Source organism: Delphinapterus leucas, chromosome 3 (assembly GCF_059928025.1).
Source record: "Delphinapterus leucas isolate spDelLeu-1000000601 "Yukka" chromosome 3, BTC_Dleu_Yukka2, whole genome shotgun sequence".
NCBI lineage: Eukaryota > Metazoa > Chordata > Mammalia > Artiodactyla > Monodontidae > Delphinapterus > Delphinapterus leucas.
The window spans coordinates 90,728,193-90,747,232 of NC_143131.1; the positions used below are offsets into that span (position 1 = coordinate 90,728,193).

At 35.7% G+C, this 19,040-nt stretch overlaps 1 protein-coding gene across 2 annotated transcripts in view; it reads right to left on the reverse strand.

Moving 5' to 3' along the window:
- PJA2 (praja ring finger ubiquitin ligase 2) overlaps positions 1 to 19,040 on the reverse strand; it is a 76,377-nt gene that overhangs the window by 37,277 nt on the left and 20,060 nt on the right. Inside the window, exons 2-5 of one of the 2 annotated variants that reach the window (XM_089909171.1) lie at positions 17,399 to 17,454; positions 12,624 to 12,741; positions 11,100 to 11,300; positions 8,582 to 9,632 (exon numbers count right to left, since the gene is read on the reverse strand). In XM_089909171.1, coding sequence (XP_089765297.1) covers positions 8,582 to 9,632; positions 11,100 to 11,300; positions 12,624 to 12,654 — 1,283 coding nt within the window. In that variant the 5' untranslated portion in view covers positions 12,655 to 12,741; positions 17,399 to 17,454. The remainder of the gene's footprint in view (positions 1 to 8,581; positions 9,633 to 11,099; positions 11,301 to 12,623; positions 12,742 to 17,398; positions 17,455 to 19,040) is intronic. The other variant, XM_022591535.3, reaches the window with a different exon arrangement.

Genomic DNA, 19,040 nt, shown 5'->3' on the forward strand with positions numbered 1-19,040 from the left:
TCGAATGGCACTTATGATTTACTACACCCGATCCCAGTTATGAGTACATCCTTACATCCAACTCTTTCCTTCCAATATGCTCTATTCCAAGTGCTGTCCCCCAAATACGAATTTTCATCACAACTATTCCTCCCACCACCAAGAATGTCTTCACAATCACTTCACCTTTTTTCCCATTTCAGGACCAGATCACTCTTTCAAGACCTTCCTCTACAACACTGCTTCTTTTGTTTTTCAATTAATTCATCGACTAGCCTTCTTATTCGTTCAGTCTAAACCACTAAAGTGCAGCTGCTTCTTTAACACTGCATTTAAAGGTATTTTTCTAAGTGCAAAAGCACAGTTCCTTTTCCCAGAAAAGCATCTAAGGAGATCTGTCTGAATTGTGAAGCACCTGTAAGCTCTTGGAAGTTAAATAAGACTGTGCTATCAAACGGCTTTACATAGACAACTTTCAGTGATATCAGTTTATTTAAAAAGGGCCAACAATTAATCGTCTTTAAAGTACGTTCCCCAGAAATTAACATACATTTGTGATATAAGTGATAGAAAGTAATATATCAATAATTTCCTATTAATAATTCATTCTGAATGTTATTATCTACGAAAAATTTCAAACTTAATGTCTATTAATAATTTGTAGCTCTAAAAGTCCAAACTGGCTCAGAGGGCTAGTCAGAGGAAACTATGAATCGATGGCTAAGATTTTTTACTATGAAAAACAAAAAACCTACCACAGGCAATTTCTTTACTGAAGAAACAAAATACTACATTTAACATCAGGTGAAAGTTCCATCTACAACATATGATAGCCTTTTTCACCGTGGCAGAGGAACACCACAATGGCAAGAGCAAGCTCTGAAGTCTGATAGAGTTTAGGTTAGGATCTGCTCAGTACTTACTAGTACAAGCCTGGGCAATGAATGAACTTCCCTGAGCTCACTTCTCCTCATCTGTAAAATGAGGATATTAATATTTACTTTTCAGGTCTACAGTGCTGTTTAAATGAATACCACAGATAAAATGTTTTGCACAATTTTTGGAAAATGGTAAACATTTAATAAAGGTAGTTACTTCTTTCATTATATAAGCTGTTTGCTTAGAAATTTCATTTGGATTTCCTACCAGCACACCACCATTTTCCTCTTTTCTCTACCAAAGAAAATCTACTTGACATCCTCTGGTCTTACTGAATAGCAGTATCAGCCTCCTGGTCACCCAACAGCTTTATACCAGAGGTCAGCAAATTATGCCCTGGAGCAGAAGCCAAATCCGGCCACCTGTCTGTTTTTTAGTGGCCCGGACGCTAAGGATGTTTTTTTCATTTTAAAATGGTCATACAAGTATCCACATAATATCCTCAATATTGCCTTTTGGTCCACAAAGCCTAAAATATTTACTATCTGGTCAACCTTTTAAAAAAAGTTTGCAGACCCCAAAGAAGATGCAGCAAAGAAGCATCGAACATAGGTCAATGGAAGAGAAACCATGGAGCAGAAAAGGGTGAGCAAACAGCTCAATGGTAGCACTGAAGTCAAAGAAAATGGGTAGAGAAAAAAATCAATTGGCTATGGAAATTGGGAGGTCACTGTTAACATGGGAGAATATAGAAATAATACAGGGAGTTAGATTTTGAGGCATTTAATAATAGTGGATAGTGAAGGAACAGAAGCAGAGTATGTGGAACATCTATTCTGAAAATTCAGCAGTGGAAGAGAAAATATAAACAGGCAAGTAGTTAAAAGAGGGAGCAAGATCAATGAAGGCTGCCCCCAGGATTTAGAAAAGGAACCCAGGAGTAAAGGTAACAGATATGTAAGGTGTCAGATATGACTGCAGGCACAGAATGAGAAAAGTCAGCTCTCTTCACTGAAGAAGAAATTTAAAATAGGAACCAATACCAACATATTCTAATATGTTAGTATGTTAATATGTATTCTGATGGAGGAGAGGAAAACAAGAAAGTTCACATTTAATTATTTCAGTATCTCCAGGAAAGCAGAGACAAAGTTATCCACTAAGAATGACAGGAGTATAAGGAACTAAAAGCAAAAAGAGAAAAGATTTTAAAATAACTTTTCAAGGAGAACAACCAACAGAACAAACAGGACACAAAATGGTCATGGACTAACGAGGACCCATTTTTTCTTGATTATAAAAGCGTATGAGTTAAACATTAAAAATTTTTCAAAGTAAAAACTAAAATACCACTGTGGTTTTTATATGGTCTTTCATTAGTACTGTCTCCCATTAACATTTAGAGGTATATGCAAGAGCAAAAAACTATAACTTACTCAAGTATTACACTCTTTACAGATTCAATTGTGAATCAAAAAACCTTTTTCACATAAATAAAATTATATGTGGTTTCTAGACAAAACATTTTATGTACAAATCTAGGTATAAATAAGATACAGAAGTAAAACCAGGCAAAAGCAACCTCTTATTCCCTAAGTCCCCCAAGGAATGGTTTGTTTGTCTTCTTTGATATTTATCACATCCACAAAAACTCAACTATATAGGAGCTTAGGCAAGAGTGAAATTTTAGATAATTTTCTTATCTGACCATCTGTGGATCAAAAACACTTTTGAATTTTATTGAAAATACTCTGGAAGGAAATTATATTAAAACATATTATATAATTCTCTGCATTTTCCAAAATAGTATACTAAACATAATCTAAGAGTTTGGGACTTTTTACTAGTACTAACACTGAACTATGTTGTAATAAAGTAATACAAATGGAAGCTGTTCAAATCTATGTCTACTTAATTTAGTAAATAAGGCCCAAATGGTTTGGTTTTTTGGCTGTGCCAGGCAGGTTGTGGGACCTTAGTTCCCTGACCAGGGATCAGACCTGAGCCCTTGGCAGTACCATGGGACCTCCAGGGAAGTCCCTGGTTTTTCTTTTTGAATTCTGCCTGCCTTTTACAACTTTTTGATCTTTTCCCCTAGTACCAAAATATTGTAATCTATGACTCCCTAGCATGCCTGAGGAACGAAGTTATTTATCCCCAATTTACTCCTTTTAAACTTCTATGAACTTTGAAACAAGATATAAAGTTTTCCTAAAATATTAGAGCATGTGCTTAAAGATCTTTGTTTTGGTTGTTCATAGATGTTTTACTTGTTGGGAGATAGCGAGATCAGAGGAGCTTTCTTCATGGCTTTCAGCAAACATACAGGAGAGGAAAGGAGCTTAATTTAGCCTCATGATAATTATCTGTATATTCTGTTTTCCTCATAAGGCTGGTGAACACCAAGGCAACAGGAATCACGATTATTTGTATTTACAGAGTACCTGAAACAAAATGTGACCCCTGGGAGGATTTCAATAAATCCCTTTTAAGTATATCAAATTGTAATCAACTAAATAACCAATATTCCTTTTATTCTCCCAAAGTCATCAACAACAACAAAAAAGTTGTCCTGACATTTTTATCTTTAGTAAGGTTTTTTACCTTTTAAGCAAGGTTAAGGCCTAAGGACAAAAACTGCCAAAAAACCTCAAGTACTATAAGAAGTGGTTAAGAGATAAGAAGTGGTTAACCTCTCTTCAGAGCAATTAGGCCTAAGGTTAAAATGTGCTGGCATGGCTGAAAGGTTCTTTTAAACTCAAGATCTTGTCCTCAAACAGTTATTAAAGTTCTCAGGGTATATTTCAAAAGGGCAGGGTATTAACCTAACTCTCCGGTCTAATTCCAAGTCTGGTAATTATATGCTGCCTGTTAAAATTCCCCTTGCAGTTGTAATTTAATAAGGTGGCGTTCAGTTCTCGTCAAACAGCTCAGAGCAATGCAACCAGCTACAATGCTTATCCCATAAAGTGTAATGTTTCAGATGTGATTAAGTGATCATTTAGAATTTTTCAGGGAATCAGGCCGTACATTCATTAAAGTATTTTTCCAGTTGTAAAGAATAAACTATATACTTTTTAAGGGGCCAAAAATTCCTATACCTTGAAATGTCACAGTAAATTTTAGTTTATGTTCTTTATAAGAGAGTTCTGTAGTTATTATAATACTAACATGACAAGAAAACTCTTCAAGTATATCATCTTCAAGTTTTACAAAGCAGAAAAAATGCAAAAATCCCTCACAGACGCAAAGCAGAAGCTATTTATACTTTCCTTCTCAAGGTACTGGTGAGAGAGTCACTGTGTTTCCCCATTTCTCCAATCTGCAAATACCAGAACTTAGGAGAACTACAGTAAAACATTAGGAAGATGAACAAGTGGCAAAATGAAACTAAACAGGAGTGTACAGCTACGAAATTTCAACATTTATCTGGCGCCATATTAAAAGGCATCCTGGAACTGTGATCTCTTGCAGAGAGTAAGGGCAGAGGAACTGGAACAGTAGCACAGAAATAGAATTACTCCCCAAGATTGTACAGACTATTTAAATGAGGTCCTAAAATATATCTTAAGGCTTACAGATGCATATATAGGTAGAATCCTAGGTAGAATCATTATCCTTGATGAAAGCCTTAAAAAACAAACAAAAAAAAAATATTAAGTGTTTCTGTCATTTCGATGTGTCTTAAAGAATACTCTAAAATTAGTTCCATCATTTAAGTACACCCAACTATAGGTTCTATAAGTCAATATATTACTAAAAAATTTCTATTAACTGTGTTTTTCTCATCTATACTCTGTTTATTAAAAAATCTGTCATTTTTCAGAGTACTGACATTATCACTCATGGAAAAAACTTATAAATAAATATACAAAGACAACACCCTATAACTCTTAAAAGGCCAGAATCATTCTAGGCAAAGAAAACAATGCTACTATTAACAACAACAACAAAAATCAATTTAAAAACCAAGAGCTGAAAACACTACCATTTACCACTGCAACAAAAAGAATAAAATATCTAGGATTAAACCTACCTAAGGAGACAAAAGACCTGTATGCAGAAAATTATAAGACACTGATGAAAGAAATTAAAGATGATACAAAGAGATAGAGAAATATACCATGCTCTTGGATTGGAAGAATCAACATTGTGAAAATGACTCTACTACCCAAAGCAATCTACAGATTCAATGCAAACCCTATCAAACTACCACTGGCATTTTTCACAGAACTAGAACAAAAAATTTCACAAGTTGTATGGAAACACAAAAGATCCTGAAGAGCCAAAGCAATCTTGAGAAAGAAAAACGGAGCTGGACGAATCAGGCTCCCTGACTTCAGACTATACTACAAAGCTACAGTCATCAAGATAGTATGGGACTGGCACAAAAACAGAAATATAGATCAATGGAACAGGATAGAAAGCCCAGAGATAAACCCACGCACATATGGTCACCTTATCTTTGATAAAGGAGGTAAGAATATACAGTGGGGAAAAGACAGCCTCTTCAATAAGTGGTGCTGGGAACACTGGACAGCTACATGGAAAAGAATGAAATTAGAACACTCCCTAACACCATACACAAAAATAAACTCAAAATGGAGTAAGACCTAAATGTAAGGTCAGACCCTATCAAACTCTTAGAGGAAAACATAGGCAGAACACTCTATGACATAAATCACAGCAAGATCCTTTTTGACCCACCTCCTAGAGAAATGGAAATAAAAACAAACATAAACAAATGGGACCTAATGAAACTTAAAAGCTTTTGCACAGTGAAGGAAACCATAAACAAGACAAAAAGACAACCCTCAGAATGGGAGAAAATATTTGCAAATGAAGCAACTGACAAAGGATCAATCTCCAAAATTTACAAGCAGCTCATGCATCTCAATATTAGAAAAACAAACAACCCAATACAAAAATGGGCAGAAGACCTAAACAGAGATTTCTCCAAAGAAGATAGATATACAGATTGCCAACAAACACATGAAAGAACGCTCAACATCATTAATCATTAGAGAAATGCAAATCAAAACTACAATGAGATATCATCTCACACCAGTCAGAATGGCCATCATCAAAAAATCTACAAACAATATATGCTGGAGAGGGTGTGGAGAAAAGGGAACCCTCTTGCACTGTTGGTGGGAATGTAAATTGACACAGCCACTATGGAGAACAGTATGGACGTTCCTTAAAAAACTAAAAATAGAACTACCATATGACCCAGCAATCCCACTTCTGGGCATATACCCTGAGAAAACCATAATTCAAAATGAGTCATGTACCACAATGTTCACTGCAGCTCTATTTACAATAGCCAGGACATGGACGCAACCTAAGTGCCCATCGACAGATGAATGGATAAAGATGTGGCACATATATACAATGGAATATTACTCAGCCATAAAAAGAAACAAAATTGAGTTATTTGTAGTGAGGTGGATGGACCTAGAGTCTGTCATACAGAGTGAAGTCAGAAAGAGAAAACAAATACTGTATGCTAACACATATATATGGAATCTAAAAAACAAATAAAAAATGGTCATGAAGAACCTAGGGGCAAGACGGGAATAAAGACGCAGACCTACTAGAGAATGGACTTGAGGATACTGGGAGGGGGAAGGGTAAACTGGGACGAAGTGAGAGAGTGGCATGGACACATATACACTACCAAATGTAAAATAGATAACTAGTGGGAAGCAGCCGCATAGCACAGGGAGATCAGCTTGGTGCTTTGTGACCACCTAGAGGGGTGGGTTAGGGAGGGTGGGAGGGAGGGAGATGCAAGAAGGAAGAGATATGGGGATACGTATATATGTACAACTGATTCACTTTGTTATAACGCAGAAACTAACACACCATTGTAAAGCAATTATACTCCAATAAAGATGTTAAAAAAATAAATAAATAAAATAATTAAAAAAAAAAAAACCAAGAGCCAAGTAAACTACCCTTTTTCTTGAGGGTGGAAAACAGTGTAAATATTTCATCAACTTCATTAGATGACATCAGGCCTAACTATAAAAAGCAAACAAAAGAAGCTTTTAATTTTGATTAGTGTCTATAATGGAGAAAGCACAGCCAAATTAAATGATTTTCTTCAAAAAAGCAAAATGTAGTAAAAAATGCTTAGAAATACTACTTAACAATTCCCACTGGGGTCTAAGCCAGCACCCAGAAATCAAACACTTTCATATTTCTGTAGCAAAATGTATGAATACTTGAAAATAGTCCTCGTTTTAATTTAGATCTAGATCTGCCATCAAGTAAGTTAATATTAGGTCAGGTTTTGTTGTCAATTTCTGTTTTTAGAACTTTGCGGATTTTGGATAAAAGACTGTGGACCTAAACTGAAAAACAGAAATAAATCAGGCACAAGTTCTTTTTTTTTTTTTTTTTTTTTTAATTGGCCGCACGACACGGCATACAAAATCTTAGTTCCCCAGCCAGGGATAGAACCTGTACCCCCTGCATTGGAAGTGCAGCATCCTAACCACTGCACTGCCAGGGAAGTCTCAGGCACAAGTTCTTAACTAACTTTATTCTTAGCTTAGAAAATAGTAGGTTACATAAATATTGTCTGCTAACCCTTGAAGTTTACAAACTTCAAGATAGCAGTAGAAATATTTTAATTGTTTCTACAAGTTACTTATACTATACTACGGAAGCTTAATTCATACATCCAATGAAAATCAAAAAGATTTTATTAACTTTATGATATGAAATAAAATATATAAAATGCATTCATATTCAAAAGGATAAATTTCTTCCCTTGTAGTACTTTCTAGTTAAAAAAAACTATTTCTTTAAATTAATAAAATCTTGAAATTGCACTGTAATTGAGCATGGCAAGGGTTCCCACTAGCTTAAAAGGATAGGTGAAAGTGACTCTGGGGTAATGAAAAGTCAGCAGTTGGACAAAGAAATTCTCCATTTCTCTCTCCTTTCTGTTGTCCTACAGTTTGGAAAAAAAGGAATCTATGTAAGAGGAAACAGAATGCTTATTATAAGAAAAGTTATATGTTCTCTTGAAAATAGTAAATTATAGTGGTGAAGAACACAGAGCCTGGAGTTAGTCAATAAGTAGATAATCAAATTCCAGCTCCACCTTTTACTAGCTTTGTGACCTTAGGAAGTTAGTAAGTGCTCTTATGCCTCAGTTTCATCTATAAATGCGGAAAATAATAGAATGTACCACATAAAGTTGTTAATGAAAATTAAGTGCTAAACAAAAATAAGTAAAAAATAAACAGTGACAGGAACAGCAACAGGAAGAATAAACAGGTGATATTAGTAAATACTGGCAAAGTTAATGCAATATTACCAATCAAAATTTTCTGTGGTTTTAATCACTTTTTAAACCCAGACTGGCTTAGAAAATTTTTTAAATACAATAAATGTTTACCTTGCATTTTATTAACTGAAATACCATGAACGGAAATAATAAGTAGCTCTATCTTTTTATAATAATGAATAACCATTACCTGAACTTACAATTTCTGTAAACTCCTGAAATCCCTCAAAGAGAGTTTCTGTGAAAAACTAACGAGTAGTTTACATGTATGGTTACCACTCAGTAAATAAGAATATTTGATAAGTCAAAATATCTAACTCACTGACCATGTCAGACAGCCCATCCACCAAATATCATGGTACTAGAAATAAACCACTTTGCTCACTAAACCATCTCACAAAGCACAGCACGAAACCTTACCTATCTTCATCTTTGTCATACAGTTGGTAATAATCTCCACAGCCATTCCAAAACGTGTTATCCACAACTTCTTGCCTTCCTGTGGCTCCATTTTCTGGTGTTATTTGGTTATCTTCTGTTTCTCTCTGTGTAACTCTTGCAAAAGGCAGATCCAAGAACATACAATCATGTTCTCCATCATAGTCATCACATTTTATTAAGAGGTCATCCGAGCCATTTTCCTCAACTTCCAAAGCCTCTCTCCACCTCTGAACACTTCTTTGTTTAGCCTCATGCCTATTAAAACCTGTTTCTTGGTCCACCTGGCTTGAACTTATCAGTTTCCTAACTTTGGGCCTCACTACCTGTTCAGGAGAACTTCCCTGGTTTTTGCCCCTATCACTGGTATTTTGCTCACTGCAAGTATGCCTGGGAGCACAGGCTGAATCTTCAACTGAATTTTCTCTTTGTCTCTCCTGGCTAGTATTATTTTGTTGTTTCTTTCTAACCACTTCATCTTCAGAAGAGGACCTCTGAAATTCCTGATTGTTCTGACTGACAAACTCAGTATCACCAGTTGAACTTTTCACTAAAGGTGCTGAATCTACCTCTTCAAACTCATCTCTTAATTCACAGTTAAAAGAGGGAACTGTCGGTGAAAGACCAGTGTATGCCTCTACCTCTCCATTTTCCAACTCAAACACTGTATTGCCCAATGCTTCCTGATATCTACCACCTTCCACAACATCTGCAGAGAGCTGATGACTGTCATTATCCTCTCCATGTCTGCCATCTGGATCATAAGAGTCAGTATGAACCAATGTAATTCCATTTTGGACACTTGAAGCATTACAAACTCCTGAAGTATATTCTCCCTCAGAATGATTGTGAAGATCCGTACTGCTTCCTAAGGTCTCCCTGCCTTCCTTGCTATGATGTACTGCAGCAAAGGATGCACTGCTCTCAATGGTTTGATTCAATGCTGTATCACAAATGGGAATTTCTGCTTCAGTTTTTTCAAATAAAGGGTCATTGGGTAAAGAAGAATGAACTTGATCCAATGGACTGGAACCTTCATAGGGAACAAAAGAAAACATATTTAGAGGGATTAACTTAGATAATGTTTTATTTAATAATGACTCTTTAACTAGAAATCATACCAATTATTACTTATTTGAGAATATGAGTGAATTTCTCTGACAGGTGCTTATAGGCTCCCTAACTTAACTGGGAGGGCGGACTGGTTACCCTATGAGTTCATTTATGCCACTGTGTAGCCTCTTAATATCCTCTCCCTCAGAAGTCTTCTGTAGGTTTTTCACCTAAATCCTAATACCTAAAACATTCTGTAAAAGACATTTAAAAGAGAGGCTAATGAGAGACTAACAATGAGAGGCATAAGTGAAGTCACAGGGTAACCAATCTGCCCTCCCAGTTGTTGGACTGTGCAATTCAGACTTAAATTACTTTATTACATGCAGATTTTTTTTTTACATGTAGATATTTTAAAAGGTGGTTATAATAGATATAAGAACAGGCTATATACAGACCTAACAGAAATGAGACTCTACTGTGTTTTATGTCAATTCAGAAGATTATATCTCAGTCCCTAGATACATAATATTACATTTCTATCCCCAAAATGAATTGTTAAAATATACCTACAATGAGTTAACTTTAACTATGTTACAGCTATCAGTGAAAAACAACAAAAGAGTCAATATGTTGATTCTCTTTGTCATAGTTTGTCAGAATTCTGAGACAAGAGTAAAATCCTATCTACTCCACAAATTACTTTAAACATGACTATCTTTTACCATCACTAATGTAATAACAAAAAATGAAGATGCTAAGACCTGTTGGAACAAAAATTTATAAATAACTGAAGGGAAGTCTTATCATATCACAAAAAGGCTGCTTTAACAGAAGGACCTTAGGTAATAATTCAGATTCTTGTATATAAATGACAGTTAAAAAAAATAACCTAGAATTATCAAGTTTGCTCAGGACAAGAGGAAGATGACATTCCAGTCCAAAAATGTGTAGTTATAGTACATGGATACCTGCAAAATACTTTTTCAAACTAATGAATAATTAGGAAATTTTAATTAAATAACTATGTATTACTTGACATTTATATTTTATACGATTCTAAAAGAATCAACTTAACCAAGCTAAATTATTGAGATACAAATAAAACGAAAAGCTATTTAAATGTAATATGCAGGGAAAAATATACTCAGTTCACATTAAAAATTTTTTTGGATTAAAAGATGAAGAATTCCTCTGGCTGAAGGATGTGACAACATGTAACCACTGCCATGACAATGTAGTTATTGATTGGCCATATTCTATCTTTTTCTATGTTTAAATGTATACACTATTAAGTTAATAGAAAATTTTGAAATGAATTTCTTGATAGGAAATGTATAGCATTTATAGTCAGAGACACACATAAAACCCACTCACTATTTCAAATATTACAAGATCAATTCTTACATGGTTATTAATAGCTTTTAAATAATCCCATGTTGCATACCTGAGGAATTTTCTTTTGGAACATCATCTAGTTCCAACACTTCATAGTCATCACCAGCCCTACCTAAGCTTCTTTCATGCCTGGTCATACACGGTTTGAAACTGACATATGCATGTCTTCTGCCATATCGCCTGCCTGTGATTGTCTGATATCCTCCTGCTGGTTTGGGCCAGGCCGCCTTGCTGGATTCTTGATCCATTGCTGAAAAACAAAGTTAAAAATAAAAGAGACACAGCAATGACTTATTCTGACATTTGGGGTAATGTTTCAACATATATTGCCAAATCATATGCTACTGAACATTGAATGCCCCTTACCAGTAATATAAAACATACCTGAAAAGAAAACATGAAATACTACATTATGAGAGTTATGTGACCCCCTTATCCCCCAAAATATCTTAAAGTTTGGTTCCTTTAAGGTATTTCAGATTTTTATAACGTTACTTACCCCAATTTTTTTCCACTTGCCAAATTACTATACTGTAAAAGCTCCTTAAGGATTGGAGAATGATTCTCCAAGTTATCAAAGTACCTTATGTATAAGTGCTCAATACATATTTGTTGAGTGAATTATTCACACGTACATGATACAATGGTTTCAATTACATTAAAAGTGAATAAATTCCAGTCAAAGGTAACAAGTAATTTCTTTAAATGGTATCTGTACTATTATAAAGAACTAACGGGACCACAATAAAATATATCCCAAAGATCAGGGTCAGGTAAAACTCTCCAAAAGAAAACAGTGGTGAGCCAAGTCAAACTTTTCAAAACTACCAATGGTATACATATGGTATGTATGAAAAGAAAAAGCCATCAACATTTGAACAACTCGAATACTAAGTTCTGAAGCCTGAGGGATATATAGTAGCAACAGTAGCATCTTTTACTGAGTAGGACATTATCTCATATATACATATAGTAAAAGTTTGCTTAGTCCATTGAGTTTTACATATATTATGCAGGAACTAAGCAAAATATTTTCTCACAGTATACGGAATAGTCAATAAATGAAAAAGTTACACACTTTTGTTTTATTGCATTAGAATAAGAAATATAATTGCTTTTAAGCACAAAAACAAACCTGTATTTATAACATTATAATATATGATACCAAGTGTTACATTGTTACTTCATCCCCCCACAAACCTGTTGAGGTGGATACTGTATTTTATTTTAAAGAATAAAAAACTAGGGTTAAAATGAATTATTTAAGAAACTTGTCCAATAACCCAATATTATGACTCCAGACCAGTACCCTTAACAACACCTCCAAAAGAATAGTCTCCAAAGTGAAAAGCACAATAGATGCCAAGGGGGTATGGAAAGAAAATATGAGTTTCTATTTATACTCATTTTTGTATCAAAAATTAGAAATTAAGCTTTATAAATATTCAATACACGGATTGAAACTAGCCTTAAGTAAGACGATGATCACACATCACGTATGGTACTCAAGGAATCTGGAAGGAAAAATATGAAGTTCTCAATGTAGAGGAACTGACAGAGACACCTTGCTTACCTGCTGGCTCTTTTTCAGTATACTGTGACATATATGGCAGTTTTTGTGTGCCCAGTTCAGTGGAATTATGGATGTGATTTAGTTTTTACTCACACAATGGATAAGCTGCAGGAGATTCCTACAAAGAAACCATGGATTAAACAAAATAGTAATAATACAGCACAAAACAAAAATAGCAAAACGAATACTACTTCTCCTAGTGAAGTTCTTAGCTAGCCCATAATAACAGAGAAAAACACAATTGGATCTGACAAGTCAATCAAAAAACCTCAAAACTATGAAGATGGCTATTTGAAAGAGATTTAGATATCCTCTTGAAAAACCTTGCCTTAAGTATATATCGTCCTTAAGATTGACAATGATAACAACACACAAATAATTTATAAGTAAATAGGCAAATATATTGGGAGAAGTGTCGACTGGGGTATGTGACCAAACTGTTTGGGGGTCTACTACACACTATCTGCTTCTCCATCAAACACTAAGTTCCTTTAGTCCTGGCATTGTTAACAGAAGTTAACCCTGAGAATACAAACCTCATTTTAAAAATGTATAGTGGTACATTTTAAAAATATATAGTGGCGTATGACAAATAATAATTAACGTGTATAAAAATGATACACTTGTTCTTTACAATAATAGTCAATTGATCATTCAGATATTTTAATCCCAAAGAAAAACCCATTCTAAATTAGAAGAACTAAAATTTGCCATGCAAAGTATAAAATGACTTCATCTGTTTTGAAGTTAATCCATTTATTTACTATTTTAAAAGTTGCAACCTGTGCTTTTTTTTAAAGTTTGTCAAGAGCTTAGCTTTTTAATTAAATACTTTAATTACTTAAAAACGAGCTATTGCTAAACTGCCTACCACCAACTTAAAGTTGTTACAAGATGATAGTTCTGAAAATTAGTTTAACTGTATATATCTATCTAGCCATGTATAGCTATAAATTAACATACATAAAAGTACACATATCCTCCCATATAAATTATAAATTCAGCAATAGGTTGTACAGTAATGTTCTAATATAGCTAAATCAAGTCAGATGGTTAACAATAGCTAAAGGGTAAAGGAATATCAAGAAAATAATTCTACCATACTGGCAAAAACACAAGCTCTGATTAATATTGTTTTAATAGTAAGAAAAATAATGTGCAATTAACTTGAATCTTCACAGATTCACAGTATAATAATACATGCAGACTCAAAGGTCGGCCATGGATTTAAGTTCATGAGTATTTTACCCAAAGTCTTTTCTTTGAAATAAGGCAATATTCCAGGCACTATTTTCAGTGCTGAGGATATAACAATGAACAAAATAGACAAATATTCCTGCCCTCCTAAAACTGCAGTATGGGGTATAGACATTAAACAAATAAGTAAAAAATAAAGATATGTTAGACAATAAATACTATGGAGCAAAACAGAGCAGAGAATAAAGAGCTCCTAAGGGGGTGCAGTTTAAAGTAGTGTGGTTAGGGAAGGCCTCACTGAGAAGGGATCATTTGAGCAAACACCTGTGAGGAGGGAGCCACGTGTAAACCTAGGGAAAGAACATTCTCAGCAGAATAAAAAGAAGATCCTGAAGTAAGAATTTCCAGAATTTACCTTAGCAAGAAGTCTGGGATGGAATGAGGATGAGAGAAAGTAACAGATGAAGTCAGAAAGTTAATTAGGGAGAAGGGAGTAAGGTGGAACAAACAACATAGGTCTTTACAGGATAATAGAAGAAATGTAGGTTTTATTCTGAGTGAGAGGGGAAAACCACCGAACAGTTCTGAGAAGAGAACTTCTGTTTTAAAAGGAACACTCTGGCTACTGTGTTTATTTATTTATTTATTTATTTTTTTGGTACGCGGGCCTCCCACTGTTGTGGCCTCTCCCGTTGCGGAGCACAGGCTCCGGACGCGCGGGCTCAGCGGCCATGGCTCACAGGCCCAGCGGCTCCGCGGCATGTGGGATCTTCCCGGACCGGGGCACGAACCCGTGTCCGCTGCATCGGCAGGCGGACTCTCAACTACTGCGCCACCAGGGAAGCCCTGGATACTGTGTTTAGATGAAGGGGAACAAGGTCAAAGGCAGGAAGACTGGCTAGAAAGCTATGGCAATACTGACAAGAGATCACAGTGGTTTGGACCAGAGTAAAAACAGGTGGTGAGAAATGGTCAGGTTCTGTCTATATTGTGAAAGTAGAGCCAACAAAGTTTTCTGATGTAGGTTATGAAAGAAGGTAAGGATTTGAGGCTGACTCTAAGTTTTATAGCCTGGGCAACTAGAAAAACAGAGTTGACATTGACAGGAAAATCTGTGGAAGACGTAGGTTTGGAGAAAGTATCTTGAGTTTAGTTCTGGATGTGTTAAATTTGAGATATCTATTAGATATTCAAGTAGAAATGTTAAATAGGACGCTGGAGTTCACTGGACAATTCTGAACTGCCAGTATAATTTGGGAGTTATCAGGATATGGACAATATTCAAAAGGGCTTGAACTTGGAAGAGATGTCTAAGTAGGCTTGGAGAAGGAAAGAAGCTCATGGGCTGAACCCTGAGATGATCCAAAATTAAGAGGCCAGGGAAAAAGAAGTATCAGGAAAACCGACCAATGAGAGGGGCTTGTGAGAGAAAATAAAAAATCCAGGAGTGTGGATGTCAAATGAAGACAGGGCTGTGCCAATGCTGCTAAAAGGTAAAGTATGACAAGGATCTATAACTGACCACTAGACTTAGCAACATGGAAGATTACTGGAGTTCCTGACACGGGGCACCTTTGGTAGAACAGTGGGTATAAATGCCTGCAGAATGTGCTGTTAAGAGAGAGTGCTGTTAAGAGTACAAAATCATGAAAATCGCTCTGTTTCTTAATCATACTTTTCTTCAACATGAATCCACTTCCTTCTAAAAGATTATTTTTTGAGCCCTCCAACATCCTGATATAAATTTAGTCTACTTGTTTTCAAGATCCAACTACTTCTGTGTTAACTTTTGATGGTACTTCTGAGTTAGGTCCCCTGATTTGAAACCCATGTTTTCCTTTCTTTTGTTTGTTTGTTTTGGGAAGGGGTGTGCATTTGTTTGTTTTGTCTTTACTAGAAGATCTTCAAGTAATTGTTTCAGGAATTTTATTTAAGGAGGTAAACACTGAGTCTTTGCATGTCAAAATATTTTCATCTTTCCCTTACACTTTGGATATAGGTCAAAACAAAATTATTTTTTTACAAACTCTAAAAGGCAATGTTTTCTAAGCATCCCATGTTGCTGTTAAGAAACTGTTCTGCCAGTTTATTTCTCATCCTTTTGTAGGTAAACCAATTTTTCTCTTCGGAATAATTAGGATTTTCTCTTAATAAACAGTATTCTATAATTTTGCAAGGACTTTCTTAGACCATTTAAAAAATTTCTACTCCATAGCCCTAGTAGGGCTGCTTCAATTTAAAGGCTTTCATTAGATTGTCTCAAAGATGTCCTTTTTTCTTTTCCTTCCTATTTTCACTGTATTTGGCCCACACAGTTTAATCCTTTGTCTCTAAACTTTTCTTTCTCATTTTCAATTTACGGAATGGTAGCTTTCATCTGCTTTAAATTCCAGCCTTACAATATTCTCTACAATAATTTTTGAAATTTCTTGCACTTTCTTATTCCCTTCTTCTTCTATCATCATCATCATCATTTTCAATAGTGGCTCTTGTCTTACGAATAAAATGTAGACTAGAATCTCTCTGTAGACACTAATTATCTCTATTTTATCTGAGGCCAGCTATGTAGACAAATGTAACTTGTTCCTATCTCTGAAGTATAAAAGAGGAAACAAAGCAAAACAGGGAGGAGAGGATAAATAATAAAGAATAAAGACCTAGCTGTGTGTCAAGATTAAAATGATTAATTCATCAGTGCCAAATTCGTATCTAAAGTTTATTGGGAACATTTGGTTTCTGAGTCTTCTCTAAAGAAACGTTTCCTTTGCTAGTACTATTCACCTAATAAGTAACATATGATTCCTCTCTACTTGTGACGATTATTCATCTCAAGTGCTGTGGAATCTTCATATACGTCTTCCTAATGGTAAAAACAAAAACAATAACCAAAAAAAAAAACACCCAAAAAAACTCCATAAATATGCTGCTGTCTAAGAATTAAAGGAGTTAATCAGGGAAGTAATAATTCTAGATCTTCCACCTTTTAATTAGATATCATCATTTATAATTTTAACTAGGATAGTACACCAGCAGCTCTAGATAGGCAATGGAAACAACCTTCAAAAGAATACAAGGAAGAGCATGGATATGGGGTGTACACTTCCCACAGCAGAACTGAAAGACTGTGGTGAATTTAAAGATAAAGACCTTGCTTTCAGTGCATTATGTCTATTAAATGCACTGTGTCTTTACATTCTCTAACAAGATACGAATTTAAACAGTTGTGAAAAAAGGGATGAATGAATGAATGAATGGCAATTCTGTGCTCCTTTCTCTGATGGAAATATAATGAAAAGAGACGAAGAGTTGGGAATACTTATATTCTAACTCCAACTCTTATACTTACACACATTAAACGAAAGCTAGTGGTAGTAGAACTAATTCAGAAAACTAAAAATCTAAAATAGTCATAAAAGAGGACCTTCAAGATGGTAGAGGAGTTAAGACGTGGAGATCACCTTCCCCCCCACAAATACATCAAAAATACATCTACATGTGGAACAACTCCTACAGAACACCTACTAAACGCTGGCAGAAGACCTCAGACCTCCCAAAAGGCAAGAAACTCCCCCACGTACCTGGCCATGTGGCTGACAGGGTCTTGGTGTTCCAGCCGGGTGTCAGGCATCAGCCTCTGAGGTGGGAGAGCTGAGTTCAGGACACAGGACCACCAGAAACCTCCGGGCCCCACGTAATATCAATCCGCGAGAGCTCTCCCAGAGATCCCCGTCTCAATGCTAAGACCCAGCTCCACTCAACGACCAGCAAGCTCCAGTGCAAGACATCCCATGCCAAACAACCAGCAAGCCAGACAGGAACACAGCCCCACCCATTAGCAGAGAGGCTGCATAAAATCATAAGTTCACGGATACCCCAAAACACACCACCTGACGCAGTCCTGCCCACCAGAAAGAAAAGATCCAGCCTCATTCAACAGAACACAGGCACCAGTCCCCTCCACTAGGAAGCCTACATAACGCACTGAACCAGCCTTACCCACTGGGGGCAGATACCAAAAACAATGGGAACTATGAACCTGCAGCCTGCAAAAAGGAGACCCCAAACAAAGTAAGGTAAGCAAAAGAAGAAGACAGAGAAATACACAGCAGATGAAGGAGCAAGGTAAAAACCAACCAGACCAAACAAATGAAGAGGAGATAAGCAGTCTACGTGAAAGAGAATTCAGAATAATGATAGTAAAGATGATCCAAAATCTTGGAAATAGAAGAAAATACAAGAACCGTTTAACAAGGACATGGAAGAACTAAAGAGCAAACAAATGATGAACACCACAATAAATGAAATTAAAAATTCTCTAAAAGGAATCAACAGCAGAATAACTGAGGCAGAAAAACGGGTAAGTGACCTGGAAGATAAAATAGTGGACATAACTACTGCAGAGCAGGATAAAGAAAAAAAAATGAAAAAAATTGAGGACAGTCTCAGAGACCTCTGGGACAACATTAAACACATCAACATTCGAATTTTAGGGGTCCCAGAAGAAGAAGAGAAAACGAAAGGGACTGACAAAATATTTGAAGAGATTACAGTTGAAAACTTCCCTAACATGGGAGAGGAAATAGTCAATCAAGTCCAGGAAACACAGAGTCCCATAAAGGATAAATCCAAGAAGAAACACGCCAAGACACATATTAAGTAAACTATAAAAAAATTAATACAAAGAGAAAAAATATTGAAAGCAGCAAGGGGAAGGCAACAAATAACATACAAGAGAATCCCCATAAGGTTAACAGCTGATCTATCAGCAGAAACTCTGCAAGCCAGAAAGGAGTGGCAGGACATATTTAAAGTGATGAAAGGGAAAAACCTACAACAAAGATTACGCTACCCAGCAAAGATCTCATTCAGATTTGATGGAGAAATTACAACCTTTACAGACAAGCAAAAGCTAAGAGAATTCAGCACCAACAAAAAAGCTTTACAGCAAATACTGTAAAGGAACTTCTCAAGGCAGGAAACACAAGAGAAGGAAAAGGTCTACAATAACAAACCCAAAACAATTAAGAAAATGGCAACAGAAACATACATATTGATAATTACCTGAAATGTAAATGGATTAAATGCTCCAGTCAAAAGACAAAGAGGGGCTGAATGGATACAAAAACAAGACCTGTATATATGCTGTCTACAAGAGACCCACTTCAGACCTAGGGACACACACAGACTGAAAGTGAGAGGAAGGAAAAAAATATTCCATGC